This window comes from Pygoscelis adeliae, unplaced genomic scaffold (genome assembly GCF_000699105.1).
Source record: "Pygoscelis adeliae isolate BGI_AS28 unplaced genomic scaffold, ASM69910v1 Scaffold268, whole genome shotgun sequence".
In the NCBI taxonomy this organism is placed as follows: domain Eukaryota; kingdom Metazoa; phylum Chordata; class Aves; order Sphenisciformes; family Spheniscidae; genus Pygoscelis; species Pygoscelis adeliae.
Window position 1 is genome coordinate 1,123,517 of NW_008825262.1, and position 16,069 is coordinate 1,139,585.

At 39.7% G+C, this 16,069-nt stretch overlaps 1 protein-coding gene across 1 annotated transcript; it reads right to left on the reverse strand.

The window, feature by feature from the left end:
* Positions 1 to 3,090: 3,090 nt before the first annotated feature.
* On the reverse strand, positions 3,091 to 13,184 carry LOC103921577 (chromosome unknown open reading frame, human C11orf88). The gene is given in 6 exon segments (XM_009329569.1): positions 3,091 to 3,151; positions 6,557 to 6,609; positions 8,420 to 8,479; positions 12,227 to 12,312; positions 12,610 to 12,655; positions 13,017 to 13,184. Coding segments are annotated over 6 exon segments (474 nt in total).
* Positions 13,185 to 16,069: the final 2,885 nt, after the last annotated feature.

Below are 16,069 nucleotides of genomic sequence, written 5' to 3' on the forward strand. Positions count from 1 at the left end.
AGGGTCAGCCCCTACGCGGGTAGGAGGCGGCAGCGGCAAAGACCCCCGGGCTCGCCTCCCCCGCTGCGCATCTCTCCTCCGGAGGCGCCTGCCTCTCCCGCGCCGGGGCACACGCCGAGCCCGCGCCTCTTCCTGCTGCTCCCGTTCTCAACTGTCCCCCGTGCCACACTTCAGACACCTCGTCACTCCTGCGTGTTTCCCCCCGCTCCAGCTTTATAACTTCCCTGCCCCACACACAAACGGCAAGGTGTGAGCACAGGAGACATCTCCATCCACCCCAACGTATGAGTGATGGAAACCGCACCTGCAGTCCCGGAAACCAAAGGCCGACCCTCCCCGTACTGACGTGCAGCTGCCTTTAAGAAACTGCTTCAAGGCTGAAAGCAGAACACAAGAACTTTGTTTCAAACATTAATAAATGCTGAGCCTGCTTCCTGGTGGCTAGGAAGCTGGAGTGCACCTGTTTCCGGGAACAACAGCTCTCCAGCTAAGGTTTTAATGGCTCAGCCTCTAAGAGCTTTTTGCAGGTTGCAGAAGGGGGCCAGAGCACCAAAATGAACAAATACAGGAGCCTTAAGAGCTACAGTTTCTGCTCAGACAGATACTAGCTGGGGTCGATGTTTTAAAATAGGAGATTAATGATTTTATGAAAGACTTAAAACCTAGCCCAACTCTTGGGAGTGCAGTTGAAGAAACTATTTCTGAAATCAGTATCTCAAATAGAGAAAGATCCTTTAAAATATCATTAAGACATTCCACTCCAGGTCACCAGAAGTCAGGAATCTCAGAGGTATGTGTTGGAGCTGAACTAAGGCTATGGCTTTGCAGCATGTGTCATATCTGTGAAACACACACTTCAATGGTATTCTCAAACTGAACGTTTACATTTCATAGAATCATAGAATAGTTTGGGTTGGAAGGGACCTCTAAAGGTCATCTAGTCCAACCCCCCTGCCGTGGGCAGGGACATCTTCAACTAGACCAGGTTGCTCAGAGCCCCGTCCAACCTGACCTGGAATGTTTCCAGGGATGGGGCATCCACCACCTCTCTGGGCAACCTGGGCCAGTCCTTGGTGATCAAAGTTTGGATTTAGTAAATAACTAGGCCCTTGAGCAACTTTACAGACATGAGCAATTTAACTGGTTTCATGAACTTGAATGAGGACTCATATTTTGGTGACACAGTTTTGCATTTAATTTCATGTATTTTAGAAGACAAAACAACTCAAAGTGAGGTATGTCCATGAAAGTGACATACACATTTAACTATTTCCAAACTGTTAGGTAATATAATTAGAAATGCCTCAAATAGAGGGAAGAACCGAGCATCTGAACTGGCTAGCCTCAGTTGTAAGACTGAAGTCAAGCCTTTATCAAGCCAATCTTCATTATCTTGAAGCTCCACCAGTACATTCATTCTTTGGAGAACTTTTGACAAAGGAAATCCTGTTTGGGGCATTTTTTTCTTGTTTTGCAGACCAAAGTAACCAAAATAATTACAGTGTTTCTAGAAATTAAACAAAGACTCACCTTTACAGCTGTAGGTATTTTTGTAACACAGCTTAAAGCCCCCTGCTAATAATTTTAGCAGTCTATCCTTTTTTCAGCATGTTTGTATTCTAAATCCATTGGAAAGCATTTCTGTGATGGCTCTGAAGGAAAAAAAATTTGAATATATCCATGGCAAGTAGTAGCAGCATTATCAACATGCTTTCTTGAATTACTGGTGAATAAATACTCTGGCACTTGCATTTTACAGCCTCTCCCATATCAAAAGCACAACTGAGGAATACACTGTCATACAACAGCAGCAAAATGGTTACCAAAGATTCTGCTAACTTCAACAGCAAAATGGCAGTAGCTGGCAGAAGCCTTTGTTGATCTATTTTTAACAAAGGTCAACTGCAAGCATTCAAACACTATGTATAACATGATAACAAAACTTAGTGTCTTTATTGTGCAACCTTAATATTACTAGCCACAGACTCTTCTGTTTGACCTGGATTCTACTTTTGCAAAGGCATTTCCTAACATCGCCAAAGCAGTTGCTCTCCATTTATAATTTTGGTAAATTTAGCACACATGAAATGCATATATTCAGTTTAACAGCCCCTTCAGATCATAGAAGTGTGCCATTTGAAAGCTGTCTAGTAAGTTCAGAAGATTTCAAATCCTGCAAGTCAAAAATCCCAGGACCACAGATGTCCACCGAATACAAGTCTACAGCTGCCCAGGTACCTATTTTGGCTCCCAAATATTTTCGCATTAATATTTCAAAAGCCAACTTTGATGATAAAGATTTATGTCAATGTTAGCCAGGCAAAACTGGTATTTTAATTGAGGTAGGGAGGAGCACACATGTGAGAGAAATGTGTTTTCCTGAAGCAAATTGTATCAGTAGATGATATCTGGCACAAACCTGAAGAAAATATACAGTCTATCTTCTTGTAAAAGATGTAAGCATATGTCTTTCCAGTTCTAGAATTCCTAGCATCCCAAATGCATTGACACTTTTGCACTTCATTACCCTTTTCCTTTCATGATGAAAACTTCAAAAAACCCATAAATGAAACAAGCATTTTCATTTCCTGCACACTGAGAAGGCAGTAAATTGAGCCCCCCACTTTGTCTCACAGTACATTGGTGTAAGATGCCAATAAAGAACAGAATTCAGAGTGATTTTGAGGCTTGATAAGCAGCTATTGGCATACGTTGTTCACTGCTGTAGTGCCAAGTCAACAGGAAAGCAAGAGGACAATAAAAAAGTTAGTGTTTCCAAGATCAACAACAGCACATTAGCAATTAATACTTTACTAAGTAAATAAATTACATAATTTAAAATGTTTCTGAATTAAGCATTTATTTTAACTTTAGCAAAACGAAGACATTTATGGATAGGCTGACAAGTTGCTGCAAGCCTATCCACATCCTTTGTCACATTCATGCCATGTCTCAGTAGGAACAACTAGATACGTAGTCAAATGAGGAATGTTCATGTCTTGAAGTCCAAAGCAGCATGGCTCTAAGAGCAGGATATTTTTTCTGCGGCAAAGAAACATTTTATTCTCTCCATCAGACAATTTAGCTGAACTATTTAAGAGCCTTTATTGCTTCTTGATCCATAAGGTCAGCTTCAGACACCTTCAGCCTGCTGGAAATTACAGAACTATATCAGATAAAGTAAATTGTTGATGGGGTAGCTGCAGCTAATCTACATGAAACATCAGTTGGTTACAGGCATACAAAGGTCCTGAAAATGGTGTGGGTTTTGACTTTTTGGCCAGTTCTACAGAGAAGAGTCAGTGTGAAATAGCTGCCAGGGTGCAGAGTTCTTTGGCCCTGTCTGTGTCATCATGTCAGGTACTTACATGTGTATCTAAACACAGAGGTGCCTTATAAATGCCTAGCTATGTGTAGAAAGCAAAAATCACAGAACACTAGTTCAGAGAATCCACACAAAAGAATGCCCATACAAGTATCAGAACGTACAGAAAAGTTCACTGAGAAAAACTTCAAAGGCAACAGACAAGCCAACAGAAAAATCACATTTCATCAGGTGAAGTACTGCACAGAATTCATATTCCAAATTCCTCAGTAAGTTCTACACTCAGGCACAAAGCAGTTGGATGAAACCCTTTCAACGTGCACATACTGCATTCATGTAGTTGTATTGCTAAAGGTACGCAGCTTATTGGGAGATTTTTTTGGAAAGCTACTGCAGTATAATTCCCAATAGGGATGTAATTATATATCAGTATAGAAGTGCTTTATACTAGCTTAATGCTTTTCTCTAAGGAAATACTTTTCTTTTTATCAGTACACACAAGTTTACATTCCAAGATCTGTATTGATTTGTAGATTTAAAGCAATATAAATTCATTGCAAAAACCACAAGCTGCTAGTTGAACAAAGCTAAAAAACCCAAAGCACTGAACTATTTAAGCTATTTCCCCTGAATACTGGTAAGGAATACATCATTATTTCTGTTTTTAAACACTTGGAAAATGAAGGCCTATGAAAATACATGCACAAATCATGAGTCTGCTGAAATCAGGAAAAAGATGAGGAACAAGAAAAAAGAGGACCTACTGAAGGAAAAAAGAATCAGGAAGAGAGCGTATTCTGTCCATGGAAAATATTTTCACAAATGTAGCTCTTCTCAAAATATGAAATATTTTCTCAGCCATTCATCTGAGTTGCCACTGGAAACAGGGATCATCTTGGTCAATACAGACTCTAAATATTTTATGAGACATTAGTAAATTTGGTATGATCATATTTCCTAGTAATGACTGCTAACAGACCATTACAAAAACACGATTATTCTAATTAAATACAGCAGTAATCAATACCCTGTGCTCTGGGTGAGTTTGCTTCAGTAAATACAGTGATGCATATTTTTCAGATTAAAATGTTTACAAGAAAAAATGTGATAGTTTAATAAACTGGACTATAGTTTTCTTCACAGGCCATAAGCTGCTACATAAAGCATGAATCTTAACCCTCCCCATGCAGTTAACTATCATTTCAGGTAAAGAGTTCCACTGGTTGTCCTTGGCACAGCTTCAAGACAGCTTAAGCTTTCCTTCTGTAGGTATCTGATGATGGAAGGAAGGATTCTGTAGGTCGTTCACTTACATCTACTCCTGCAGCTGCTCACCTCAGCAGACATTACACCTTCAGCCTTTTCAGTTGTTCCAGATACTTCGGTTTTTCTTTTATAGCTAACTTTGGAGGTAATAGTAATCCTAGAAATTAATTCCACCTAATGCCCAGTATTTTCCTAAGATACTTGCTTTCAAAGTGAATTGTTGTCAGTCATTTCTCAGGTTTCATATTTGTATGTTAAGTTGGAAGGAAGATGTAAGCTGCAGATTCATTGCTTAGTCTTTAAGTTGTGGATATTCAATGACACCATCTTACTTAAACTGGTGCCAGTGTGAGAAAAATGGCCTCACTTAAATAATTTAAATGGCATTCATTAAAAGGAAGAAATTGCTGAATCAAGTACCTTGTCAGCATTTTCAAAGATGAGGTGGTTTTTAGGAATAAAGAACAACTTCATAGTAAGTGTAGCTATTCTCTTTAACTCTTTGCACTGTAGCTTAGCCCATGGCCCAAGCGCACCTTTAGGACTGCCTTCGTCACTCCCATCTGACTGACACAACTATGTTTGAGGAAGGAGATTAAGATTTTGGGATATACAGGGCAGCGCTGATGTACTTTAAGGGCAAAAGCAACGGCCTCAACTTCACAGTACAGAATGGAAAGTATTAGCAGTAAATGTGAAAAGAATCAGCTAGCCACTAGTTAAAAATAATAAACCTGTCTATCCTGAATTGAGAGATGACTTACATATACCGTAATATAAGCCAAAACATGCTGTTGTAGTTCTGGTGGGGCAGTTTTCCAATTCTTCCTAGTCCCAGACTAACAGTAACAGTGGATGACCTTAAACTTGTGTTTCTGCTGGCATAGTCCCTACCTGACAGCTGCGGGGATCCTGTTTATTTTAATAGATACTTATTGACACTGGAAAATAATAGCATTTGCATCATTCAGGAGGTCACAGCCAAATGCCAGGAAGGAAATTGTCCGGCATAACATAACCAGATTGTCAGCACTCTCAGGCCTAATGTTTGTTACAAATTAAGGAATCCTTTACTGCCTGGTTTAGCAACCGTTGCACCTATGTCACTGGTGTAAACTTAAGGAAAGTCTACTTCAGGTAATTTCATCCCACGTGTTTCCAAAGTCTTCAGGTATTCCTAAAGGCTTAGTTTACCAGCTGTATCTTACAGACACGTGTGTGATGACAGAGACAGTTTCAACAGGGCTCCACAAGAATGCTGCAGTGCATCCAGGCAGAATAATATTCAGGATCAAACCCTCGCTCTGGATTTGTGTGTCAGTATTTGTAAGGCTGACTTTCCAAAGAATTTGAATGAGTCATCTCATGCAACATGACATGATGGTGTAATATGCTATTTTGGTGATCTATTTTTGGATCTATGACAGGGCAATAAACATGGAAACTTCTTAAAATTTGGAAAAATATAGCCAAAGAAAGCAGCTATACAGTGTGATACTACTGCCAAGGTCACACTGGTGTTTCTTCCCTCATTCAGCCAAGACATGCATTGGAAAGGAACAGGCTTTCTGGTATTTCCTGACCCTTTCAGAAATATGGAAACACTTTGACAACTGGTCTTTTTCCTGATTTTCTGAATTCCAACCAGAATAGCAAAATTAAAGTCTTAATAACTTTTAAAAAATGCCTAAGCTTCCACTTCCTTCCCTTAACCGCTATTTAGAAATAAACAGAACATATTTAGAAAGTAAAGGAGTAAATTACAGAACAATGGCAGCAGACTTTCAGGCTTTTAATGTCTAAGTTTTATGATAATAGGTATTAATATAGGATAAAACTGAGCAGTTATTTACAAAATAATAATAATAGTAAAACCAGAACATCTTTCCCCCCAAAATAGGGCCTGTCTACTTAGACAGAGGAAAAAAAACCCAAAACCAAACTTGTTTTAAGTATTTTCATTACCTTACTTGATCAGTTTTGATCTTTGGTTTATGCAGATGAGAAATCATCTCTTTCTAAAAAGAGAGAAAGACACATTAATTATCACTAGTAAATTCTAAACTTACTGTTTATCCTGGAAGACAGCTTTATACAAACACTTAAACAAAAGACTACACTAGCAATAGTAAAGAGTTTGGTGTTTTTAAATGTGCTAATATGGTACCTGAGTAGTCCAGAGTATAAAACTCATGTAAGTTATTGTGTCAGGAGGAAGGAGACTCATGTTTTGTTTCAGGCCTAGCTTTAATGCATAGAATTTGCACAAAGCAGATATACTTGGTTCAGGATTTTAATAAACTTTGAGAAGAGTAAGTACGTAATATGAACCAACTTAAAAGCTTAAATAAGGAGGAAGAAAAAAAGAGGCTTTTATGTCTAAAATGAATACGTCATTTCTGAAAGTACCCTTTGAAATCTTGTTTTCCAAGTTACTTCTCAAATCACTACACTTATCAGCTCTAAAATGTCAGTTCTACTCTCTGGTATTGAGTAATGAAATTTTATTAATTAGGATATGTAGTTCTTTGGAAGGACAGATGTTTAACCTTATATGGGGTAAAAACTCATCTATCTCTGCTTTGTATCTTGTGAATTACAACTGAAGGAAAGAACTACCTCAATATAATACAGACCTCTTATTCTTGAATTTTCTTCTCCTGCTAAACATCCGGCCAGGCCAAGCAAAACCATTATAAATCAGTAAATTTAGAGTTCACTACTGATAATAATAAAAATCCCTAAATGGAGTTCTTCCTTTTATTGATCAAATTTAGTTTATGAGAGCTTTTTAGGAAGCAGAGCATGTGAAACCTGCAGCCAGTCTAGTAACTTTGTTATAAACTGAGTATTAGAGTTTCACTGGAAAAAGACCTATAGACAATAATGAAAAAAATCAAAGCAACTGACAATGCACAGGCTGTAAAGATTCCTTTGGCATATTAAACTGAGAAATTTAGACACTTACACATAGTTGTATTAAAATTGGTTTAATTTAAATAACTGAGGTCCTTTCATTATGGATGTCTATATAGAATGCAGGGCCTTCAGCAAAGTGCTGCCACAGTCCTCACTGCCAGTCTGAGAGCACTATAGTCACTGCTTCTGCTGTATTTCCCTTCTCAGTCCCAAGTTGTTCTAGTTTTCAAGATTCCGCGCCTTCTCATGTTTGCTCTGTTCCCTATCTGCCTCCACCAGTGAGGTCAGCTTCAGTTCCTGTCTGCTCCTCCCACAAGCATCTCCACATTTTCTGTGAAAATTCTGATGTACTAAGTCATCCTTTTGAGATAGTTTCCAAGAAGACACGCAATCCATTCTCAGCAACTCTTCTATTCTGTTGTCTTGGAGAAAGTAATCAAGGCCAGCATGTTATAGCTGAGTAAATTATAGATATACCCATACAAAAATAAAATGTAGCATCAAGAAACAGTCAGTTATACCTTCAAACACTTTAACGTATTTATAATATCACTGTCTTACTCCTTGCGGTTTTCAGACTGGAAATTGTCCAATAACCATATTTAGCTCGCTTAAGCTTCTTTTAGCTTCTATGCCTATTGCTTCCTACTGTCTGGCCTGAGACTTTCAGAGATCACACAGCCTACAGGATCCTCTTTGCTTAGGGAATTTGTTGAATAGAACCAACTTTTCTGCATGCTTACTCAGTTCAAACTGAGGTGCTTTTGCTGTGCAAGACTGATACCACGGTATAGTTTTCAACACCCCATGAACCCTCATATACTGGACTATGGTCCTTTGAATGCTGTCCATATTGTCAGCATGCACAAACCTTGAGATGCATCCATAATAAAAAGGAATTAGACTCACTGCAATCCTTTCTGCTCTCTGTTTCCTCAGGAAAGGTAGTATTTCTTCTCTTCTCCTGGCCTGAAAAGAAATATATTTGCCACAATGAGCTCAGAAAAATGAATTAAAAGCATGTAATACTTAACTTGATTGTAAACTTTAAATTCCTCATTGAAGCTGAGAACTAGAGTGAATATACAGCAGAAACAGGCATAACAGGTTACTGGAGAGAGTACTTTGATTCCTCTTTCTTCCTGAGATCCTGAAAACACACCACTTGGGAGAGCAACCTTCTCTTCCTAGATTTACATGGGGTTTGAAATAATCATTCTTTCCTCAAATCAGAAGGAATCACTCCAAATGTCAAGATGAATATACATACTAAAGTTGGAAAATACTATTCTGTAGCATCTTGACATTATAAAATTGAGGTAATTCAGGACTCTCACATGCGTAATGACTCATTGCAAAAACCTTTTCATCTGAGAGGTGCAATCAGAGATAACTTTTGTCTTCAGTATGCATCTTTGGATTAAGCCAGTCTCTGCTACTCTGTAGAAGTGATTTAAAACTGCGATAATTTCAAAGGTGACAGAATTTAGTCCAGTTTTGAACTACGGAACATTTAATGACTCTTTTCAATCCACGGTCCAGGTTCTTCTCTCTACAAGAAGAGAAGTACACATCCTAGAACTTGTTAAAGCGCCTCTCTTTATACAGTTGGAAGAAAAAATAATTTCCCAGGGAGAATAAATTCCTACTGAGAGTTTTTTAGTATTCTGATTCCCAGACATCTGAGCACATCTGTATATTTTTGCCTTATGGAAATGAATAGCTTTCAGCTACAGTGAGACATCACTGTTTAAGCTGAGTGAAAGCATATTAAATTGTTTTCAGAAATTCCTAGCAATTTGTTATGAAACAGACATTCCAGGAAGTATTTTGGGAAAACCCTCAACCAGTGCCAGAAAGGAGCACATCTCAGCATATGACTAATAAAAAAAAAGTAAAAGAGTTTCTTATTTGTTCTTTTCCATCCAGAAGTGGTTAAGAAAAGATGATGTAAAATTAATGGGGAAACCCCCTGTTTTTTAGTGCGGTGGATTCTTTTGTCTGATGACAATTTCTTCCATGCAGTTTGATTTTAGAAATTAAGCAATCTTCATTATTTAAAGTGGTTTCTTCAACAACCATTTCCAAGTTTTAATCAGCTTTAAACCTAATTAAAAAAAATGCCAACTTTTTCCCCCCAACAGATTAATGTAAACGACAGCATAAAAGACAAAGCCCAAGCTCTAGATGTTTGGGAGTCCTGATATTGAAAAGTAACACCCACCCAATATTCTAGAATTCGAATTCTTATCCTTCACTGTTATTCCCCTTTCACAAAAGGGAAGTAAAATACCTGAGCTGATAAAAAGGAAAGCAAAACCGAGCCACATCTTAGGTCACAATAGGAAGCTGTATTTTTGTTCAGTGAGGCAGGCAGTCCACAGGACAGGCTCAGGGATGGTACCTTAGAACTTACTAACTAAAGGTAGCCAAATAAGACCAAGATCAAAAGGAAAAGTGGCCAGACTGGAAAAATGTCTAGCAATACCAAGATCTATTCAGACAAGCTAAGCATTCCTACTTTAGATGCATTAAACTGATTACTCAGATTTGCAGTGTGTATAATTTTGAAATGTCTTTGTTAATCATAAACTGTCCTGTAAAGCCTGTGGGAATTAATGAATTACACAATAGTCCAGTGAAATAAACATCCAAAAGACAACAGCTTTTTTTGCCAGGTGCCTCACTACTGTTTCATATGAAATTAACTAATTAAAATAAGCATTTCTAATAAATGAATTCATTGTCAGTTTGTGAAATAACAGTGTTAATGCAGCTAAGCTTGCTTTCTAAAAAACCCTGTCCGTGTACCACTGTGGAGACAACATTCACTTCCCAGATTTGCACAGCAGAGCTTCCAGGTTTTGCTCTCCCAGGGGACATGCTGCAGGAACAGAATGTCTGAATCAAGTCTGAAATCTGGATTTGAACAGTAAATGACACCTATGACTGATAATAATGTGAACATTATTCTTATTTCATTCAGTGCATTTATTTTAGTTTTCTTAGACTTATGTGAGGCTTATAATGTGTCCTGTAGTTGTATAAAGTAATTTACTCATTGAAATTAATCAGTCATCTTTATGGCTGCCAGATGCCCAAAGCTGCAAACCCTTGCTATCATCTATTGTTACTGAATTTTAAAAAAATTAACAAAAGATTCAGGGAACTGTTGCTAGCTTCAGCCAGAATTCAGAAAGAAGGCTAATTGATGGTAATGGATGAGATGCATTTTGGAATTATTAATTGGAAAAGGAGGATTGCTGACTTGCAGGAAAGACTTGCAGAGCTCAGCACCTTTCTGCACCTCTTGCAGATTGCTCTCATCTGGCCTGCCTCCCAAATATAGGCTAGAGGCTTTTCAGTAAAAATGTGGAACGTTTTACTAAAATGAGAAAAAAAAAAGTGTAAATTACAGAGTCAGGCTGAAAATGTTATTACAATATTTAATACTAGTTGTCTTAGTTTCCATTACTTCTGTGAATTGTATTCATGGTATGTCTGTGGAACATTAATTCACCGGTTAGATTAATAGGGGCTTCGGTAGAAGTTTGTATCGGTGTCTCAATAACAAGCACAACTGTTATCTGCATCTTCTTTTTCTTGTCAAAGTAGCAGAAGAAACCCCAAGCTCTATATACTTGGTCCAATCCCACTGTTTTGCAGGAGATGAACCTCAGTGATCTGGATACCATGTCACTTAATTTGCTGCTTTTCATGGCCAATTTAATGCTTGAGTCACTGCATAAACATGAGTATATATAACTCATAGAATGCTAAATTTTATTGATCCTATCCACCAATTACAGACTACAGGAACCATTAACTAAAGTGCCGAGTGGGCGGTTGCATGCCAGGTGGATGTTAGCTTTTGTAAAACTCCACTAAGTCAGAAGGCTCTACGCAGTCCAGAAGGATCCAACCTGAAAGGCGCTACAATATCACTGTTACGCCTTCCTTTGGAAAGACAGAATCATCTATAAACTCAGTTTTGATGTTGTTTGCTAAAATCTACAGTTTGTTCTGCAGCTAAGTAGTTTCTACAAAATTTGAAATGGCTTGGTCTAGCAGTTCTTGGATTATAGCTCTCTAAAAATATCACCTAAACCTGTCCCTGAGTGACAGGCTAAGGCAGAAGTATTTCTATGGAAGCCAACTTAATAACAGCCCACTGCCAAATTTCCCGCATCTCTCACTCAGTGAACTCTTGGCACTAGCTGCTGCTGGGCATAGGCTAATGGAGAAGATCCATTAATAACTAAGACAACTAAGAAATACACTTATGCTTTGAGCTGTGCTTCAATGTCTCTATGCCAGGATTTTAATGTGTGAAAGTGCATGCGGCACTGGTGGTTTTTTTCCCCCCCAAGATTATCCACTTTTGAACCTGGGCATTCTCAGTTGGCTACTTTTAGATACTAAATCAACAGACACTTTTAGATACTAAATCAACAGACATTATGTGCTTACTATGAAGAAATTAAGTACACTGCCTACTACTTTCAGTCCTGCCCCAAGCCAGCATGACCCAATTGGGAATAAGTTTAAGCTAACCATCAAGAAATGGGCTGCATCATGCAAACCACACAGCGGGCCAGGTCCGGGCAATTTTCATTACTGTTCATCATGTCATTTCCAAAGTTCCAGTATTCCACCAAATGACACACAGTGAATGGAAAGATTTATGAAAAAAGAGTCGGGATCAGTGGTTCTTACTTGCTGAAGATATTTTACTTTTCCTTTAGCTTTCTCCATGCTTTGAGCTTCCCAGAGTCTCTCTTGCTCACTGTTTTTCTCACTTTCTAAATAAGACAAATGAGAGGCAAATGAGGAAGTGGTCCTACTATCACCGTCCTTCCCAGAGGGCAACTGAACCACAGTGTACTTTGGGGCCGTTCAGAAAGTTAATGATCCCAGTGTCTGGATCCCAAGACAGTAGGTATCAGCTGAAATATCTGTTGTGCACATAGGGGCTGTGGCTCTTCTGTCATCCAGAGCGTATTGGCATGAGTCATTATTCATTTCTGAGAGAATTAATTCCTCCCAGAAACCTTAGGCAACAAAGGTTTAGCAAGCTGGGGGCACGCAGTACTTCATACTTACTTCCAGAAAGTTGTGGGCCCCGGTGCTCTCCAGTACTTCTCTCTGGAAAGTAAAATCACGTTAAGGGCACCTGGGAAGGTGGCGGGTGGTGGTGCAGGGAGGACATGAGGCTCTGGAGAGGCGTCTGGGGTCTGGAGATGGTGCAGGGCTCAGGCAAAAGGTTTGGGGTCCCTGGGAGAGCACAGGGCCTCGGGAGGATGTGTGAGGCCCCAGGGAAGGTGTGGGGACCCCAGGAGAGGTGTGAAGCTCTGGAAAGGGGCCCCAGGAGGAGCATGAAGCCCCAGGCAAGGTGCAGGACCCTGCAGAGAGGTGTGCGGCCCCAGAGGTGGTGTAAGGCTGCAGGAGGGTCTCCCCAGGGGGCAGGGTCCCTTCATGGGGTCCCCTCACAAGGCAAGGGTCTCGCCATAGGGCAGGGTCCCTTCCCGGGCAGGGTCCCCTCACGTTGCAGGGTGGCAGGGCCTAGGTGGGACTCGAGTGGCAGTGGGAGCATGGCTGAAGTCTAGAAGGTGCGGGCAAAGCCCATGTTGGCTGGGCTCGAACCAGCAAAAACAAGGGGCCCATCGGGTGCCATCGGGTGCTGTCCTGGCTCTGTCCCCCTGGCGCTGCATGGGGCTGCGCCCCGGTGTCCCCTCTCCATGAGGTGGGCCCACTCAGATCAGCCTGTCTACTCCTGCCCTGTGGCCACGAGGAAGCAAGAGGACAGCAGGACCCTGGTGCTGCCCATGCCACTGACATGTCCCTGTCACTGCCACCTGCTGCGGTAAGTACCTGTGACCTCTCTGCTGGGACCCTTCCCTTTTTCCTGCCATCACTGGCCTCTGGGTGCCAGGAGGGAGGACTGTAGTGAAGGTGTGAAGCCATCTCAGAGGGGACACAGCAGCACAGACATACCTGGGAAGCCTGGACCCAGCTGCACGGTAAGGGACACACCGCCTGTCACAGTAAACATGGAAGACCAGAAGGCTGACCACATTGTTCATCTCATTTCAAGTGTCTTCAGGCCATTTTCACTCAAGTCTAGCCTCGGGCTCTCTATGAGCAGGAAATAGCTGCCACCACAGGCCTCGGTTTTATTTATTCAACAAGAGTAAATGGAGGTAAATGTGAAAACAGTGTCCTTAGACAAGGCTGAGATGAGCACAATCAGAATGGGAGGTGATGTCTGCAAATTTTGGGAAGAAAAAAACCTTTCAATTTATTCTCATGTTTTTAGTGTTCTGTATGCAAAACAGTTGTGAATGAAGTGTATCACACAGTAAGGTGCAGTTGAATTGGCTTCACAAATGCACTGATGTCTCTTGCATGTGTGACAGGCAATCCAGTACATTTCACTTGTTTTATGTCGCTGTCTTGCCTGTCTGTTAGATGCTTATGCAAAGAGGTTAGTCTACCTGCCTTCTGTTGCCAAAATTCCCATGTATCTGATTTCCATTGAGATATCTTCCAAACCTTTTTACCTGGCTGTGTGGCTAGTGATTGTTACTTTTGGCAATCAGCTAACTACACTGCCTAGTAACTAGGCTGATGTAAGAGACAGTTCCCTTTCAACTCCTACTTTGATGAATATTGGGGTTTTGTTAAAAAGAACTTTTAGACCAGGTTCTAGCAGTATTAAATATTTTCTCCATTATTAAAATTCTTGAATGTTAAGCAAAGTGGTCAGAGTAAAAAACATTTAGAGCATATGGTGAGTTTAATATTTAATCAAAACCCCCCTTCATTTACTAGCTTGTTAAATAAGACATGAAAGCTAAATGAAAATTATTTTCCCAATACCTGACAGATAAACTGAAGGGTACAATCAAAAAAATTCTTAGTCCAATCTTGGTGCATAAACAATTAAGTATACAGTAAGTCTTCATGTAGCTAAACAATTTAAACACAACAGACAGCGTTCTTGTTCCAGGAAAGTTCCTAAGGATTTTAGCACCAACTTCAAGAAATCTAAGATTTCACTTGATATTGCCAACATAGACCATACGCTTCTGTTGGACAGCTAAAATTCTGGAAATAAAGCTGTAAATGAATAAACATTATTAATAATTTTGCACTAGGAATAAGGATGTTGTAAGGAAGTTTTGTAGTGCAGTTTTCCGTACTGAGGTTGTAGCAGGGAATCCTGTGCCTTGTTTTGATGGCAGCAAAGTTAGTGATTGCGAAGCAATGGATACAATCAGCTAACTACACTGCCTACAAACCAAGCACTACTCTTGTGATGGGGTCGTGGCATTCAAACCTGGAAAAAAAGAAAAAAAGAAAGCACTTCCAATAATTGTATTAACATACTCTATCTCCTCAAGTGCTCTTATAACAACAAACAATTGACAATAATGGAAAACACTGGTCATATCACCCTTAGTGTTACTCTACTAAATCCAAAGTCTTTATATCACAAATTAATTGTTCTTAATAAATAAAAACTGCAGTGGATGCACCACAAAGATCATTTCAGGAGCACACAGACAAAGCAATGAAATACTAAAATTTAAATTATTATAATGCACCACAATGGAAATGGGAAATGAGAAAAGCCTTGGCATGCAGTCCTTGCTGCATGAATGCGGACTAAGTGGTAGCTGTATTCCAAGCTGGAAGTGCTAATACAGCTGCAAATTTGGGCCAAGACAAAATGTCCAACATGAATAACATTCTACCTGGTTTACAGCATGTCAGCTGTTAGTGCTTATGTCACAGTGATCCTACTTATCCTTGTTCTCTAGTTGAGGCATTTGAGTTAATGTCCTACAGCATAGGTTTTGTGCAATTTCCATTTAAAGGTTTTCAGAAGAAACTGCATGTAACCACAGCAGCAGTAAGAACAGTAGAATTTCACTAGTTCCCTGAACTTCAGAAAGCTTTTTTTTCCAGAAAAATACAGGAACACAGATCGTGCTGGTAGTCAGATGTGAGGCTGCTCAAACCTTTTACACTAATTTGTGGTAGCTAAAGAAATTAGCAAATCTGTTCTGCAGGACAAAACTGAATATGTGTAAGTAGTTATAATCAATTATGCCTTGTGTCTAATACAGGTGTATGCAATTAATAATGTGATAAAACAATTTTATATATATTTATCAGGCTATTCCTAAATCAGGAATGAGACAGATTCTGTAAGTTTATGAGGATAAGTTTGTCTGCAAATGAAACAATTTTGCTAGCTTTCACCCATAAATGCCTTTTTGTTAAAACGCATAAAAAGAATTCAGGACTTACCCTCAAGAAGCTTACCTTGTAATAATCCTGATAAGGACTTCATTTATAATAAAATGCTTAAAAAGATTTAATGGAAAGGGAAAAATGGCTAGCTTCTTCACTCTTCATTTCCTTCCCTTTTCCATGGCTAGCACAGCAACCTATTCACTGGACACCCAGCAGTCTTCCACTGGCAGACGTGTCTCTGGGGATGGTTCCTTAGGTGGCCCTAGGTGCCCCATCTCTTCCCCTGGGACTCGTGGG